The sequence below is a fragment of the Mus caroli genome, chromosome 6 (assembly GCF_900094665.2).
Source record: "Mus caroli chromosome 6, CAROLI_EIJ_v1.1, whole genome shotgun sequence".
NCBI classification, from domain to species: domain Eukaryota; kingdom Metazoa; phylum Chordata; class Mammalia; order Rodentia; family Muridae; genus Mus; species Mus caroli.
In genome coordinates, this window is record NC_034575.1 from 86,685,361 (window position 1) to 86,700,963 (window position 15,603).

General features: G+C 51.5%; 1 protein-coding gene across 10 annotated transcripts in view; it reads right to left on the bottom strand.

The window, feature by feature from the left end:
* Positions 1-293: 293 nt before the first annotated feature.
* The window catches only part of Iqsec1 (IQ motif and Sec7 domain 1), a 151,018-nt gene continuing 135,708 nt past the window's right edge, over positions 294-15,603 (bottom strand). For 7 of the 10 annotated variants that reach the window (XM_029478927.1, XM_021164330.2, XM_029478926.1 and 4 more), the window contains 8 exons: positions 12,653-12,792; positions 12,268-12,297; positions 11,085-11,210; positions 9,953-10,052; positions 9,308-9,469; positions 8,572-8,748; positions 4,717-4,766; positions 294-3,634 (listed from right to left, as the gene is read on the bottom strand). In XM_029478927.1, the coding sequence (XP_029334787.1) occupies positions 3,134-3,634; positions 4,717-4,766; positions 8,572-8,748; positions 9,308-9,469; positions 9,953-10,052; positions 11,085-11,210; positions 12,268-12,297; positions 12,653-12,792 (1,286 nt within the window). In that variant the 3' untranslated portion in view covers positions 294-3,133. The remainder of the gene's footprint in view (positions 3,635-4,716; positions 4,767-8,571; positions 8,749-9,307; positions 9,470-9,952; positions 10,053-11,084; positions 11,211-12,267; positions 12,298-12,652; positions 12,793-15,603) is intronic. The other 3 variants (XM_029478930.1, XM_029478929.1, XM_021164331.2) reach the window with 2 other exon arrangements.

Consider the following 15,603-nt stretch of genomic DNA (forward strand, 5'->3'; position numbering starts at 1 on the left):
TGGAGACCAAGCCCTGCTGACCAGAGTAGAATGACCTGAAAAAGTGACACTACGTGAGGTTCAGGATTTATGGGATCTCCCACAGGACCCTGGGCTCAGTGATACTTTGGCTGGGTCTTCCTCACAGTGCAGATGGTAGTCACCCACCTCCCCCACCACAAAACAACAGGGTGGCTCTCAAGTCTTTGAACAGCACAGATGCAAACCCTGATGCTTAACCCTTTAAAAAAAAACACGGAGGCTTTAAAACGTGCTAGAGAGCATGCTCCACATCAGGCGGCTGGGGACAATGATGGCACATTAGGGTGAACTTTATTTTCACATTACAACTCACTTGGGAGCTTCAAAAAATACAAATCCACAACTTCACTCTTGTCCCTGGAAAGCCCTTTGTGATGTTACCAGCTGCCTCCCCTAAGGTATNCCATCTGTCACCAGTTCCACAGATGACCAGAATAACTCGGGTCATTAGTGAAGGCCCTAAGTGTATCCTGACAGTGGTAAATAGAAGTGTAGACACTCAGTGCCTCAATGCCATAGCTGAATAACAGGCAACAAGGGACATCAGTAAAAAAAAAAAAGCTTATGCTTTCCAAGCTAGTTCTGCTGTGTGACTTGCAGGCCCAGGCACATCCTATGAAGACAAGTCCCTGTCTGTAAAACAACACAGGATCACAAGGTCTCATTACCCTGATCTGATAACATTGAATTAGCAACTCAGAGAAAGACTGAGTATGCTTAGAAGCCTGGTCCTTAGAACTCACCCACTATCCTCAGCTTGTCTCTAGGACACATGAAAGATAGCATGGGAGGAGCCCAGAGCCCTGGCTGGCCAGGAGAATACAGGACACTGTGGAGAGAGGGAGGCCCNACTCCACCCTACCAGATAAATTGGGCCTTCGAGTTTGTTCCCGAGTGTCCCTTCAAAAAGAGTAAGAGTGTATCTAACAGCCANGTCTTTTTCAGAACAATCTCAAGTTCATGGTTGACTTACCACTAGCTCAGAGAGGGTGAAAAAAAAAAAAGCCGGCATATTTAATGTTATCACTCCAACTATTTGCCAACAGTAACACTGGTGTATTTTGTAAATGTACAATACAGAGAGCACAGCCCCACACGACTGGTGCCAGGTCACATGCAGCAGTCCCCCTTCCTTGTCAGACAGTGTTCTTTAATTGAGGACAGACAGTACGTGGAGCATAAGCAAGGGACTTGGGGCACTGTGAAGCAGGCAGCTCCTCGCCAGCTGGCCCCAGTCAGATACACTATGGTAATCAGTTCTCTTTCTGTGTAGATGACAAGAGAAAGATGAGCCATGCTGACAGAGGATGGGGTGGGCGGGTCCAGCCACCATGAGACAGAAGGCTGACCTCCATGTTGCAGGATTTGCTCTCTGCACAGATACAAAGTGCTCAGTTTGCAGATCTGCTGGTACGTGACCTCGACGATGGTGACACGAAGGGGAGGGAAATGGGTGACCCAAGCAGGCCAGCAGAGTGGTGATGGGCCAGAAGGCTCCTGATCTCTCTTGTGGTTGGGCAGGCCCCGGTGGCTCACAAGGTCCTAGACGCAGCCCACGGTCAGGTGGCAACTTCTTCCAATCTGAAAGGGCCTCCGCGCAGGCAGAGGCCACAGGCAGTCCTCGGGTCCTAGGCTTAGGAGCACAGCACTGGAGGCTGTGGTGGCTGGAAGGGCTGAAACTGTAAAGTACAGCCCGTGGGTGACTCAGGCACAGGAACATGGGCAGCACGTGGCCCCAGGGGAGTGCATGGTGTCACACATGGAAGCGACAAGAACACAGCTGGGGCATGTGGGGCCTGGCAGCTCACTGGACCATGAGAGGCAGTGGGGGCTTCACCTGGCCAGGGCCAAGCACTCATTGGCCAGGTGTAATGATGACACAGGGGTCACGAGCACATGGCTGCATGGAATTACAGTGATTGCTGTTGCCACTCAGAACACAACACGGGACACACACACCGCCCTGGGCCGCCCAGCGCTCACGCCACCCGCCTGCTGGGGCTGGGAACTGGATGAGGGAGTTATGGAAGATGAGTGGTCGTTGTGTTGGGGTGGAACCTCCCCTGCCACGTGGGCCCTGGGAGGACTGTGGGGGAGGAGGAGCTTGGCTCACCATGTACAGAGGGAAGGAATGTAGAGCGTNGGAGATCAAAGTTATGGCAGCCAGTATAAAGTGTCTAGGGATCTGTGGGGCTGAGGTCCTGAGACAGCCAGCTCTAGACTGGTTGCCCCAAGTACTAGGGTAGAGTTGACTGCACTTTGCCTAGTTGCTTACTGGAGATAACAGCAGTTATAATACTGGTTACTTAGAATAGTACTCTGTTAATAAAATAGGGGGCTATACAGAGCAGAGTGGGGTATTAGACAGTCAGGTGCTGTGTTACTTGGCACAGTGAGTCATGAGCGTGTAAGGTTTCAGCCAGGCTAGAGTCTCTTCGTATGAAAATATGGAAGGATCTGGGTTTGTTCTAGCAGGGTTTTTTGGTCTACTCACACATGTATCTAGATTGACTTCTTGCCACCTAAGTGGCAGTCCTTAGGAGGTCCCTAGTGCTAGCTTTGTGGATGAAATGCTTATCTTTCACACACAAACACTACCTATACAGTATGTATATATATATATTTATATATTTATATATTTATATTATATAAAGTTTACTTACGTATTTTCATCACCCTTATCAGGTCTACTTATTAGTAGTAGTATTATTACTTTGCCCACTGCCAATAACAAAACAGTAACACAGCCGGTCTGGGGGTTGGCTCTGCTTTGTCTGACTTTTCTATCTTATGTTTCCTTTGCTAGGATGAGTTTTCAGATGTGTGTAGAATGAGGGGCTGGGGGCTGACAGGGTGAGAGGCAGTCCCACTTCTCCTTGGTCAGCGCCATGTCAAGGCCAGTGGTGGCTGAGGTCCAGCCTTGGGCCAAGGGAGGACTGGGTGCCAGAGCTAAGCCAGAGTGGGAGCTCTGCTCCATGGAAGGCAAGCCCACAGGCCCACCCAGGCTATGAGGGCAGAGGGAGTGGCAATAGTGGTGCCCTTGTCTGGTCTGAGGCTGGTGCCTGGTAGGCCTCTGTGTGCCTGGTGTGTGGGAGGCGGCTGCCTGGGCTGACTACACAACTGTGCTGATGCCGCTGGGCTTGGCCTTGCTGCTGGTGGGGGGCGGTGGGGCAGGGGGCTGCCCATGATGATGCGCTGAGTGCCCTGCATGACCAGGATGAGCTGTGGGCAGAGGCGGGTGGCTGTGTGCATGGGCCCCATACGGGGGGTGCCCGCCGTGTGGGCCATGGTGGTACTGGTGGGTGTGCTGCAGGTGGGGGGGTGGGTGGTAGTGGTGGTGGTGGTGATAGGGCGGAGGGTTCTGCTGCGCATGGCAGTACTGTGCATGATGCCCATGCAGTGGGCCTTCTGAGGGCCCAGGGTGATGGGCGTGAGGGGGTGCTGGGGGAGGGGCTGAGGGTGGGTGGGCCTGGGGAGGGGGCTTCCCTCTCCTGCTCCCAAACAAAGAACCCAGGAGAGAGGAGGAGTTAGGCACGGGCTGGGGGGGGCGAGATGGGCACTCTCGTGTTGAGGTCGCTCTCCGGCGCATGTGAGGACTGCTAATGATGGAGCCCTAAAAAGGAAATTCATAGAAACCAAAATTAAAAAAGATCTCAAAGCACACAGGCCAGACCAAGTTTTCCAAACTCAGAAGTCACCCACTGAACTGCTAGGCCCGAGGGTAGGAAGGATGCGGGCTCGGCCTGTGCGGGGGCAGCTGGGGACTGGTCCTGATGGAGGTGAGGGGCATCTCCTTTCTGTGAAACAGCACAAGGATGCTTCTGCTCATGCTACGCTGCTGCCAGACTGAGACATCAGCCCACATCACGGTAGGTAGGTAGGTAGGTAGGTGGGATGTTGTGAGCATGTGAGGCCAAGGAGTGGCAGTGAGTGTGGAAAAGGAATGAACCTAGTTCCTAGAAAGTTGAAGCCTTAAACTCTCCTGGGACCTCTGCCCATGTGGGGGTCCACAGGTGTCTGGGGAAGGTGGTATCAGACAGGTAGGACCCTATAACTTATCCTTGGGGGTGGAGCGTGGCCTAGGACTTTCCTCACAGCTGCCTGTTACAAACCCAGGAGGAGTAAAACGTCTATAGGCAGAGTCAGGGTGTGGGCATCAGGAAGCAATGGGGGGATGAGTGAGAGCTCATGAAATCCACACTGACTCTTCCTTTCTCTCAGAAACTCCTCCTGTGAACTAGCTAAGCGATTCCATTGTGTCCTGATCCCAAACACACAGCCAGTAAAACTCCAGGAAGGAAGCGATGGATGGCAGAGCACAGGGACAGGCGAGTGGGGCTAATACATCCAACAGTGAGAGCTGAGGATGAGTGAGGGGCGGGTGGCGCTTGCGCCCGGGGCAGGACCTGAAAGCCAAGACATTCATCATGCTCAGGGACCACGGGGAACAGGGGTTAAGTGGAATGAGAACACAAAATCCACACCCTCCCTCTCCGCAACCCTTGGGTCAGAACAAGCAGTGAGAGGCATGGATGCTTCTAGGCAGAGAAGCTGCATGCAGGGCGGAGGCAGGCAGGGCGGGAGGGCCAAGTCTGTGTCTCTGCAGGAAGGGGAGGGAAGAGCAAAAAAAGACAACATAGAAACCAAGGGTGGGTGACACAGGATGGCCAGCTGGACCGGGTGCTTCCTACTTACTTCCACATTGCTCTCTAGCGATCCCGCACTGCTGCGACGCCCTCGCTTCCCTGCCCAGAACATGCAATACCAGAGGTTAGACACGCACACTAGGCCTGGTGCCACTGCCACCTGCCGCTGCCACTGCCCAGAGCTGGGGCTGGCCCATGTGTCTGCCAGGTATGGGGCTTGAATGGGCTCAGTGGGGAGGCTGGCAGCAGTACAGTGAGGAGTTTTAAAAACAATGGCGTGAACAAACACTTGGCAAAAGGGAGAAAATGTTTTTAAAACTAGGTCCAACTTTATAATGCATATCCTGAACTGTGGTTTGGGGGAAGGGATCTGAGGTGGGGATGTGGGTACTACCACCTCAAACTTCTGCCTGCTCACCTGACTCAGTGCAGCCAGCCTCAGATGGGGCCTGGGGGTACAGCTTCTACAACAGCACAAGGCCCCATGATCCCCAGTGGATTTCATATATGTATATATATATGCATATCCACATGCATGTTCACATATATATATATTCCCCTCCTTGCTGTTTGGGGCAGAGCAGTTGGTCAAGGGGAAACTGAGATTTGGGCCCCTTGTCCTCTGGGGCTGTGGTTTGGTTTGTGCAGTGCCCTGNTTCCTGAGTCTAGCTCCCCTTACCCAGGATACTGCAATGCATTCTAAGTCCAAAAGTGTCTACAAGGACACAGCAACTGTAGCTGCTCATCAGAGTATGCTGTTTATGTCAAAGGGAAGTTGGGTAGCTCACTCATGCCTCAATGGTCCCTTCAGAAGCCTTGCCTTGACTTCTTGCATGAGCGCAGAGGCATGGCGCTGTGCTCCCTTCTGGATCTCCCATAAGCTTCTGCAGGTGCAGCACTGGCTATGAGCTGAGCATCATGCTGTAGGCATCAGAGGGAAGCATCATGGCAGAGACAGGGTACAAAAGTGTTGGTGGGTACTGGAAGATGAAGAGGCTGCTGTGTGCCTCTCAGGGGGCCATGGCCTATCATCAGGGCCCTGAAAGCTGCTGCTNCTAAAAGGAGACTGAACTGCACGAAAGTATCAGGTGAAGACAACTATGGGTCTCTCAGCCTTGCCATGGCCACTGAGAGGACCTGTAGTGACAAGCAGATGAGGAGGAGGACATCTAGTTCCTCTTTTGCCTGCTGTTCCCAAGTCCCAGATTCATGGGAGACTCTGAGTCAGGGAAAGCACTGCGCCATGTAGACGTCAGCTGCTGGGCTTCCAGAGAGATGGCCCCTTCCTTTGGTGAGAAGAAAGGTTGCTTCCCCATTTGCAGATACAAGAGTTCCCAGTGAGGTCCATGGACAAGCAAAAGTAGATTTTGAGCTGCAAAGGATACTCACTACTGCTTAGGCTCTTGGCCTCAGTTTCCCCATCTGTGATACTGGTATTTCCTGCCTCCAAACTGCTCTTGGGAGGCCAGGACAGTGTTGCGCCACATGAACGTGATGAGTGTCCCCTCTCTGCTGTCATTTTTTTCAAACAAGCTCTCAAACCCCTCATGCTTGGGGCTCTCCAGAAAAGTCCTGATGGCTTATATCCTGCAGCCCAAACTGGAGCAGAGAGAAGTGGTACTGCCCAGTGGGAGCTATAGTTTCTTCAATTTCGTCTTTTCCACGTCTCAGCTCTTTCCACCATCAATCACAGAGCTGGGTGTTCACCGCTGCACCTCACACTCCTGTTCAAACATTCAGGCCAATGAGAGCAAGACATACTGGGTGCATAGGCTCACCCCCTGGTCTGCATGGTTCATCTGGAAGGGTCTCATATGGTCCTCAAAGACTTGGCTGCATTTCAGAGATAGGTTGAGCTCTCCTTGCATTCTGGCCCTCAAACCTCACTCACTATTGAGGACAATGCATTGAGTTGTCATGGTAGCTTGGGAAACCGAGAACAAGGACTGCCTGTTCATGGATGGTAGCAGAGTAATGGCATAGGCTTCAGATGCTGACTCAAGAACCCATGCTGCCCACAGTCTCTGTGGCTGAATATCGTGCAGTAGGAGGTGAGATAGCTGTTCAGTGCCACCAGTTCTCATAGATGGACTGCCTTGGTACAGGATACGAAGCCTCTGGGATTCCAGGAATGACCTCTCTGTGAGAACTTGGTGCTTGTCAATAGCTGGGTAGGCCAAGCTGGGCACAGCTACTACAGTGTCTGTTATGACAGACTCTGGCTCTTGTGGCCAAGGGAAGAGGACAGGCCTAGAGCTGGGTCTCCTTCCCTCTCCCAAAGGGAGGTGTCTAAGGATGAACTTGCCTGTGAGCCATCCCAGGTTCTTGCTGAGCTCAGGCCTTGTCCATGGTGGATGGGCTACTGCAGATCAGAGGTACTCTCTCAGGGTACCCTGCCTGACCAAAGGCCTGCATCTTCATGATAGTGCACCTGACTGTCATCACCTCAGACTTTGCACAGTGGCAGCTATGGAGAGTGAGGATGACTTGGCTGCCTGTTGGGGCCCCATTGCCCAGGTCAAGCACCCTGCCTCTCCAGGTGCCCTGCCAATGTCTTCCAGGGTAAGCTGCTGCTTCACTGGGCATCACAGGTGGTCTTGGTCTGGACTCAGATGCCTGAGATTCCCCTCTGAGTTTTTTGCCCCTGGGATCTTTGCCTCTGTATTTCAGAGAGCAGCGGCATCAAGGAGCTCCATCCTTGCAGGGATGCAACCACCAGGGCATCCCTGAGCCTGCTGCCCTGGGCTTCAGACATAGCAGGACCACTGCACAGACTCAAACCACCCCAGGGCCCAAGCAGTCGAGTGACATGGCTGGGTTGAACAGGCCACTGGGAAGCTAGTGGTTCTCAACCAGGAGTCATATGACACCTGGCATTTCTGGAGATGCAACAGGTTGTCACAACTGGGCAAGTGCTGCTGGCCTCAGTGAACCCAGGCACAGTGCAATGACAGGCAGTTATCTGCCCCAGAGTGTNGCCAGTGTCCAGGTTGAGAAGCCCTGGCTTAAACCCTCATGCTGGTGGTGAGTGTCAGATTCTCACTATGAAAAAAAATGACAAAAGCAAAGAAAACTCAAAAAAGGAGAAAACAATTCCTGAGAAATGAGAAAGCAGTATGAGGCAGAGCTGTGGTGGGAGGGCAGGCAGGGAGTGCTGGGCAGGCTCGGAGGGCCCCACAATAAGCCCAGGTCACACTGTTCCGTGCACACTGACTGGCTGGACACTTGTGGTAGTTAAGGGGCTGCTGNTCTGACAGCGACTGTTTCCTCTCCAAGGCTGGAAGACACTGAAAGCAGCTTCCCTAGCCTCATAGTACTCTATAAGTACCTATAAGAAACCTAGGAGGCTTGAGGGGGTTAAGTGGCTGGCACCAAATTAAACCACAGAAACAAGGCAACATCACTGATAGTGAACAGCTTCTACCACGGTTATCCCCACACCCTGGAGCTCTACACCTACTGCAGCAGTGGCTTTGGGCTAACAAAGGCCTGGAATTCTCAGGAATGGAGCTCTATAGGAAGCAAAACCAAGANNGTGAGTGGCAAAAGGGTTCCCAGCGGCTCAGTAGGCTTCGATCCATTTCATTCGTTAGCATAGAACACACAGCAGCAGAGAGCACTTGGGATGCACCAGCCTGACGCTCTTAGCCTTAGAGCAGTTGGTACAGGGGAAAGCAGTAAGGACCCTGGGAGAAGTAGGGAAGTGGGGTGCCATCCCTGGCTGTCTTGCACAGACTGTCCTGTGGACACTTCTGTGTTCCGCTACCGTCCTGGAGTACTCGTGGACTTCAGAGAGCATTGTGTCTACTCCNGAGCAGCCCTTTCCAGCACCATGACTGCCTGTTTGCCAGGCCTCAGTCCTGCATGCACCAGCTGGGAGGGTGCGTCTTAGCCCAGCTCTTACCCGCTTCTGAGAGGTCTCTCAGTGAGCTGCTGAGGGCGCTGCGCTTGAGGCCCTCGCNACTGGCATAGCTGTCATCCAGGCAAGCCCTGCTCAGTGTCCCGTTGCCTGACTCCTTTTTGAGGCTGGAGCACTGTGACATGCTGGGCCGCACGACACCTTTCTGCTTCTCGAGCTCCGCTGCAACAGAGCAGGAGGAACAGTGAGAGGCAATGGCCACTGTTCTGGGCCCTAGCTCCTGGAAAGAGGGAAGGAGATTCCTGGGAAAGCTGGGGCATGATGGCATTCTGGACAGTGCCTGGGGACCAGGCTGTCTGTGATAATGAAGACTAGCATTTAGGGTTTAGGAAGGCTGCAGGTTAGGCCTGGATGGGGAAAAAGAGTGGGCCACCCACATCAACAGAGGAAGAGGTGGGGACAGTGTAGAGACCTAGTGCCAGGATCCTAGCAGTTAGGACAAGGATAAGGTTTGAATAGCATAAGCCAACTCCACAGTGACAGAAACAAGGGCGAGGCTAAGAAGTGTGCTAAGGGGAAGGATGGCTCCCCAAGCACATAGTAGGGGCAGGGGTGGGATGGGGGAGACAAAGACCTGGATATCCCATTGCTGGGCTCAAGGAATTCTGGTACCAATCACTTCNGAATATTGTCATTGCCACAAGACAGGAAGGTTCCCTGGGAAGACCTCTTGGGACTTATGTGCTATGGAGTGCTTCTCTGTGTCTTGCTTGGGACTTACACTCTATTCGGTGTTTCTCCATCTCTTGCACTTCAGCGACAGATTCCCGCAGGTCGTCAGTGAACTTCTTCCGGTCCTGAGGATTGGGAGCGTTGAAGTTTATTAGCACTTTGATGTCTGCTCCAGGGACAGCAGACGTCAGCCGGATGCCATTGGGATAGTCTGCAGGGGAGGAGAGGAAGGGCCGTGGAGTCAGCAGTTATTATATGGTCCACTGGCCAGAGAGTAAGTGTGGTGTGCACTGGGATGGGCCCTGAAGTGGGCTCTGTAGAGGCAAAACTGTAAGCATGGCCTCTGCATGACATGGGCAACAGCCTAGCCTGAAGCCTGTGGCCACTGCCAGGCACTAAGTCCTGGAGGGATAGGCAATGCTGTGCCCAGATTACAGAGCAGGGGTCAGTCTCAGGGTAATGAACTCTCAGCTTTTGCATGTCATCGGACTATTAACTGAATGCTTCTCTTGGACATGTCACAGATGCACCCACTTCTGCCANTTAAAACCCTGGTCCTTAGCAGAGTACCACTCTATTTGTCTAGTCCAAGAGGGAAGGAGTGTGAACTCAGAAGGCTTGCATCACAGCTGAAGGTGACNGGGCGGAGAAAAGAAACATTCCCCGTCACACCCGACAGGTCCTAGGGACTCACACTGGTTCTCGAAGAGCAGGACCTGCATGCCGTAGAGGGAGAAGGATTGCCGGAAGCTGTATGTCACCGAGTTCTTCTTCTTCTGGAAGATCTTGGTGACCTAGGGCAGCAGATGTGGAGCTGAGCTGCAGTGTTGGTATGGAAGCTAAGGTCCCCATGCCATCTTGACTGGCACTAAAGCCCAAAACTGGGGATAGGCGCCTAAGGCAGGGTGGTGCTGGCCTCAGAGGTCAGGGCTTGTTCTTTCAGGGACTGCTCCTAAGAACAAAACTGTTGTCTTCAGGCTGGCAGATAGCTGGAAAGCCCATCACATGTGAGAGGCTCTCTGCACATGAGGACACTCAGAGCTGGGGTAATCTGTTCAAGGCTTTGAACCTTCATGTCTGAGTGAGGTCTCTGGCCTTTAAAGCAGGCACTGTTACCAAAGAGACAAGATGCCAGCCAGTGGGGTAATTGTACTGGCTACCTTATGACATGATGACACACTAGAGTCATCTGAGAAGTACCTGAACTGAGAAAATCTATTAGAGTGGCAAGTCTCTATTGGTAGGCAAGTCAATGGGGGCATTTTCTTGATTGAGGTGGGTGGTGCCACCCCTGGGCAGGTGGTCCTAGGTTGTATAAGAAATGGAACTGAGAAGTCAGTAAGCAGCATTTCTCCACAGTCTCTGCTTTGTTTTGGTGCCTGCCCTGACTCCCCTTCATGATGAACCATAAGCTAAGCTAAACCCTTTCCTCATCAAGTTGCTTTTAATCATGGTGTTTTTCACAGCAACAGAAAGCAAAAGGGGGCGGGGGGGACTTTCCAACCAGCTTGGGATTGTGTAACTTGTTGAGCAGGGCAGAGTTCTACACTGCCAAGTGGCAGTGATACACACTTGGGAATGGCACACATAGGTTCCCCTAAAGTCTTAGAGTTTTATGAGGCAGCAGAGTGGGGCCAGATATAGAGTCCTACAATATAGAGCACTCTGGAGTCAGGACTTCTGGCTGTTGACATGGGGCAAGGAACACCCCTGTTCATGGCTATGAGTTAGAGTCTCTCAAAATCAGACTCTGGGATAGTGTCCTTGCTCAGGCATGGGCATAAGGACATCTGGGTCTCCCAACCCCCTCTCCCAANGCCACATACCACCAGGAGGTCATTGAACAGGAAGATCTCTCGCTGGTGTAGTCCCAGCTTCTGGGGTTTGTTGGGGTCAGGAACTTCAAAAAGCCGGCAGTAGCAGACTAGTCGTCGATGGGGAAGAGACAGCACCTGTGCAGGAAAAGACACCAGACTATGGTCACCTGTCCCCAGGGGCACTGAGATTCTTGGCCTCTGCTCTCTGGGCAGGACTTAGGTTGCATTTGCCATGATCCCTTCCCATGTGTTCAGCTGGCTCCCTCATATGTCACAGAGAACTCAGTGTCAGAGAGGAAGCCATGTGGTCTGTCCCCCAAAACACCTNTATTTATCAGCCCCCTTTCTGCAGACAATCTTCCCAGAGTCCTCCCTAAATGAGAAAACTGAGGCACACAGAATTTAGAGTAGCTGGTGCTGCAGGACACTACAGAGCCGTGCTCTGATTTGAATCCCAGGGACATTCACTCAAACCCTACTCCTCTGGTGCCTTTTGATGCTTCTAGATAGTCTGAGCCACTCTGGGGATCTGGCCAGGACCTTGTCCTGTGTTTTGCTCACATGCTGCTACAAATATTGCTACTGGTTTACAGGAGCACCCCCCCCCCCGCCAACTGCACCATACCAGTCTATCCCCCTCCAGACCATATTATAAGCCAGTATTTTGTGGCAGAGGGTGCAAGCCATCAGCAAGGCCCAGCTCTGCTGTGGAAGTCCTGGCTCTGAGCCAGGTGTGTGTGTGTGTGTGTGTTGCCCTGAGAGGGCTGAGGACAAGTAGCTGGGCATACTGGAGACTGCCAGGCATGTGCCTGGTTACATACTTTGGGACATGGGTAGCCAGACATGGGGTGGCTGGCACAGTGGAGGTATAAAGTGTGAGGGACAGGGACAGAGCTAGGGCAGAGCAAGGAAATGATGGAGAGGAGTGGAGGAGGCAGGAAAGCCGTTAGTGACTACACATATGTCCTCTCAGGCACACTGTCTAGGTCTGGGGTCAGCAGGGTACCCACAGGTAGAGCCAGGACTCCATCTGCTTGGCTTGCCAACATCACCTTCTTTGTATGGCTAAGATCTTAGGACCCACAAAGGTGTGAGGCTGGGTAACTATGAAATTGAGATTAGGCTCTCTCTGGAAATGAACTTGGACTCTGTAGCAGCCTGAGGCATGGCAGAAGAACAGCAAAGTACTCACACAGCCAAGACCATGATGCAGGGATCCAATCTATAAGAAAAAANAACACACAAGAAGTGAACTGATGTTCCCAAAGGTGGCTCCCCAACCCTCCACAACATCTGTTTTTTCTCTTCATCCACCAGGCTGCCCAGGAGTACTGCCCCACAGAGGTCCTGGTTTGCTGTGGTCTCTTGGAGGANCTAAGGGCATCCCTAGGGCAGGGTTGAGCAGACAACAAACCACATGCCACTGTGGCCCATTAGTCACTTGAGGGCCTAATGTTCTCAGGTAAGCAGCAGCTGCAAGAGGAAAAGCTCCATCCCAGGCTGGGAGGGCCCTTCCAGTGGTGACAGAGCTGACCCAGGACTACACTGAGGGATAAAGGACCAGGGCCACTGCGTACCGGCTTCTTGCCCACGATGAGCTTCTCAACCTTCTGCACCTGGGACACGTGGTCCTCATTGGTCTTCAGTTCTCGCTTACGGATTCGCTCATAGATCCCAATTAGCGTCTCCCGGGGAATGTCTTCACCGTCATCCACACCTGGTCAAGGGACAGTGATCAGACATGAGAGTGGCTGGGGTTTGGGCAGCTGTGGCTCCATGCAGCCTTGCTCCCCATGCAGACCTTAGATACACATGTTTCTATCTGGAACCAGCAGACAAAAATCTTACCGGTTTTCATCAGAGCCACAGCCCTTCCAGGGCCCCAGCTATGGATCCCCTTAAGTCCTCCTGCCAGAANCAGCAGGTCACAGAACAGTGCTACCTTCTATAAGCCATGTCCACAGGCCTATGTAAATATATGTCACAAATGAAGCAAAGGCTTGTGACATGGCCACAATGGTCCCAACTCCACAGGTGAGGCTAGAGAAGTGTGGTTTCTCAACCTTCCTAAAGCTGTGATCTTTTAATACAGTTCCGCATGTTGTGGTGACCCCCAACCATAAATTTATTTTGTTGCTACTTCATAACTAATTGTGCTACTGTTGTGAATCATAATGTAAATACTGGACATGCAGGATATCTGATATGTGACCCCTTCAGGAGTTGTTACCGACAGGTTGAGAACCACTGGCGTAGGGTGTACATAGGCTATGCAAGCTGAAGTGTGAGCCAGGTTCTGAGGCTCTTGGAGCTGAGCCCTGTTTATGTTCCTTCCTAGCTCACACCTATAGGTAAATGATCCAGTCTACAGTGTTTAGTGTCCTTTGTATAGCAGGTCACCAAGAGCATCAGTGATACTTGGGCTTGTCATAGAGAAACAAGAAAGACTCATGGTATATCTAAGCAACCTCCACAGAGCTGTGGTGATCTGTGGTGTTGCCATCCCATGGCAGAGGCCTAGGCCAGCTGTAACTGGACCACTATAACCACATGCATATACAGCACCTTTTTTACTACACTGAAAATGTCGGGGGAACAGAAACCCTCAGGAGAGCAGGTGCCCTGCAGCAAACTTAAGCCCCTCAGCCGACACAGGAGGGACTGTGAGGACTCCTANGCCATCCCACCAGAACCATCACTGCTAACACTCCTCTCCACTGCTTTTGAGGAGCTTGTCCATGGGAGATGAGACACATGCCAGCCTATGGTGGCATTACTGCATCCCTCTCAAAGGCCGAGAGACCCAGGATCCACTCAGACATCTTACTGTGTGCCCCACAAACCAGGTCCACAGGGGTACAGTGTGATGAGAGAAGACTTTCTACAGATGGCCTGGCAGAGCAGCTGCAGCAGAGGCTCTTAGGAACTGAGCCCAAGACCTTCATGGAGGAGGTGTAGCCTGGTGAGACACTGGAGAACTTTCACTATAGGCTGGCGAGATGGCTCAGAAGATAAAATGTGTTCATTTGATCCCTGAGACCCATAGGAGGAGAACAGACTCCCCCCAAATTATCCCCTGTCTCTTGGCCTCAGGACTGGGAGTTGGTTTCCCTCTATTGCCTCTAAATGCTTATACAAATGTCCACACAAATACATAAAATGTAATTTAAAGATTAACACAAAAATAGACAGCTTTGAAAGCAGTTAATTTAGGAAATTTAGCAAAAGACAGGGAGGTCCCTAGAGCTCCCTATACCCAGCTTCCTTGGCAATATCCCCAGAAACTTGCTTTTTAAATGGCCATGACCTTTACTAAGTCCCTGGCTTACACAGTAGCTCAGTTTTGGTGTCTGGCTTCCCATAGTCTTGGACAAGTGTGTATAAATACCATTACACAGTTCTAGAGTGATGACTCGGCAGTTAAAACTTGCTGCTCTTCCAGAGGACCTGGGTTTGGCTCCCAGAGCCCACAGGGCAGCTCACAACTATCAGTAGCTTTAGCTCCAGAGGCTCCAAGGTCCTCTTCTGTTGTCCATAGGCACCAGGCACACACATGGTGCATAAACACATATTCAGGAAACACAAACACACATACACACACTAAAGATAGAGGCTGGAGATATGGCATAGAGGTTGAGAGCACCAATTGCTCTTCCAGGGACCTAGGTTCAGTTCCCAGCACCTACATGGTGGCTCACAACTGTCTGTAACTCAATGCATGTGGTGCACAAATATATGTACAGGCAAAATAGCAATATACATAAAAATGAATATATTTTAAAAACAACAAACAAAACCCCCTGACATTAGACCATCACACAGAATTAGGCCATTGCCTCTAAGTTCCTGTTCCCCTCTATCCGTCTTTCCCAAACCCTGTTCAGCCAATTTCTCCAGTCTTTCTCAGAAGCCACACAGGTAGGCTGGCTAGTAGCCTTCTACACTGGTTGCTTTCTCTAAACATGTGATCCACGTCTCCCCCAGATGCACAGCTGGTTTCTGTGTGCTGACCAGCAACCCTCTGTGTAGATGTGTCTGCATTCACCCTTTCATGGCTCCTTGCTCCTGATTGGTGGTGTTATGAATAAAGAAGCTCTAAGGTTGAGCTNGAGAGATGGCTTAGCAGTTGAAAACCCTTGCTGCTCTTGCAGAGGACTTGGGTTGGATTCCCAGCACCCACATGGTGGTTCACAATCAGCTGTAACTACAGTTCCAGGAAATCTGATATCTGATACCCCTCATCTGACCTCTGTGGGCATCAAACACACATGAGGCAGGTGCATGCACACACACACACAGACACACACATACATGCAAAACATTAATATATATGAAATAAATCTAAAACTATGTTGCATGGTGACCAAGGAAGGTGTTCTGTGCCTGTGTGAGATGGCTGCACTATATAACTTTCTTCTTCTGGTGATATATATATAACACTCATCTAAAAGTGGAAAATCTGAAAGTTTTAGCTAAAGAGAAAGACTGCAAGCTGCTAATGAAGTCCCTTTTGAGACAGACAGACAGA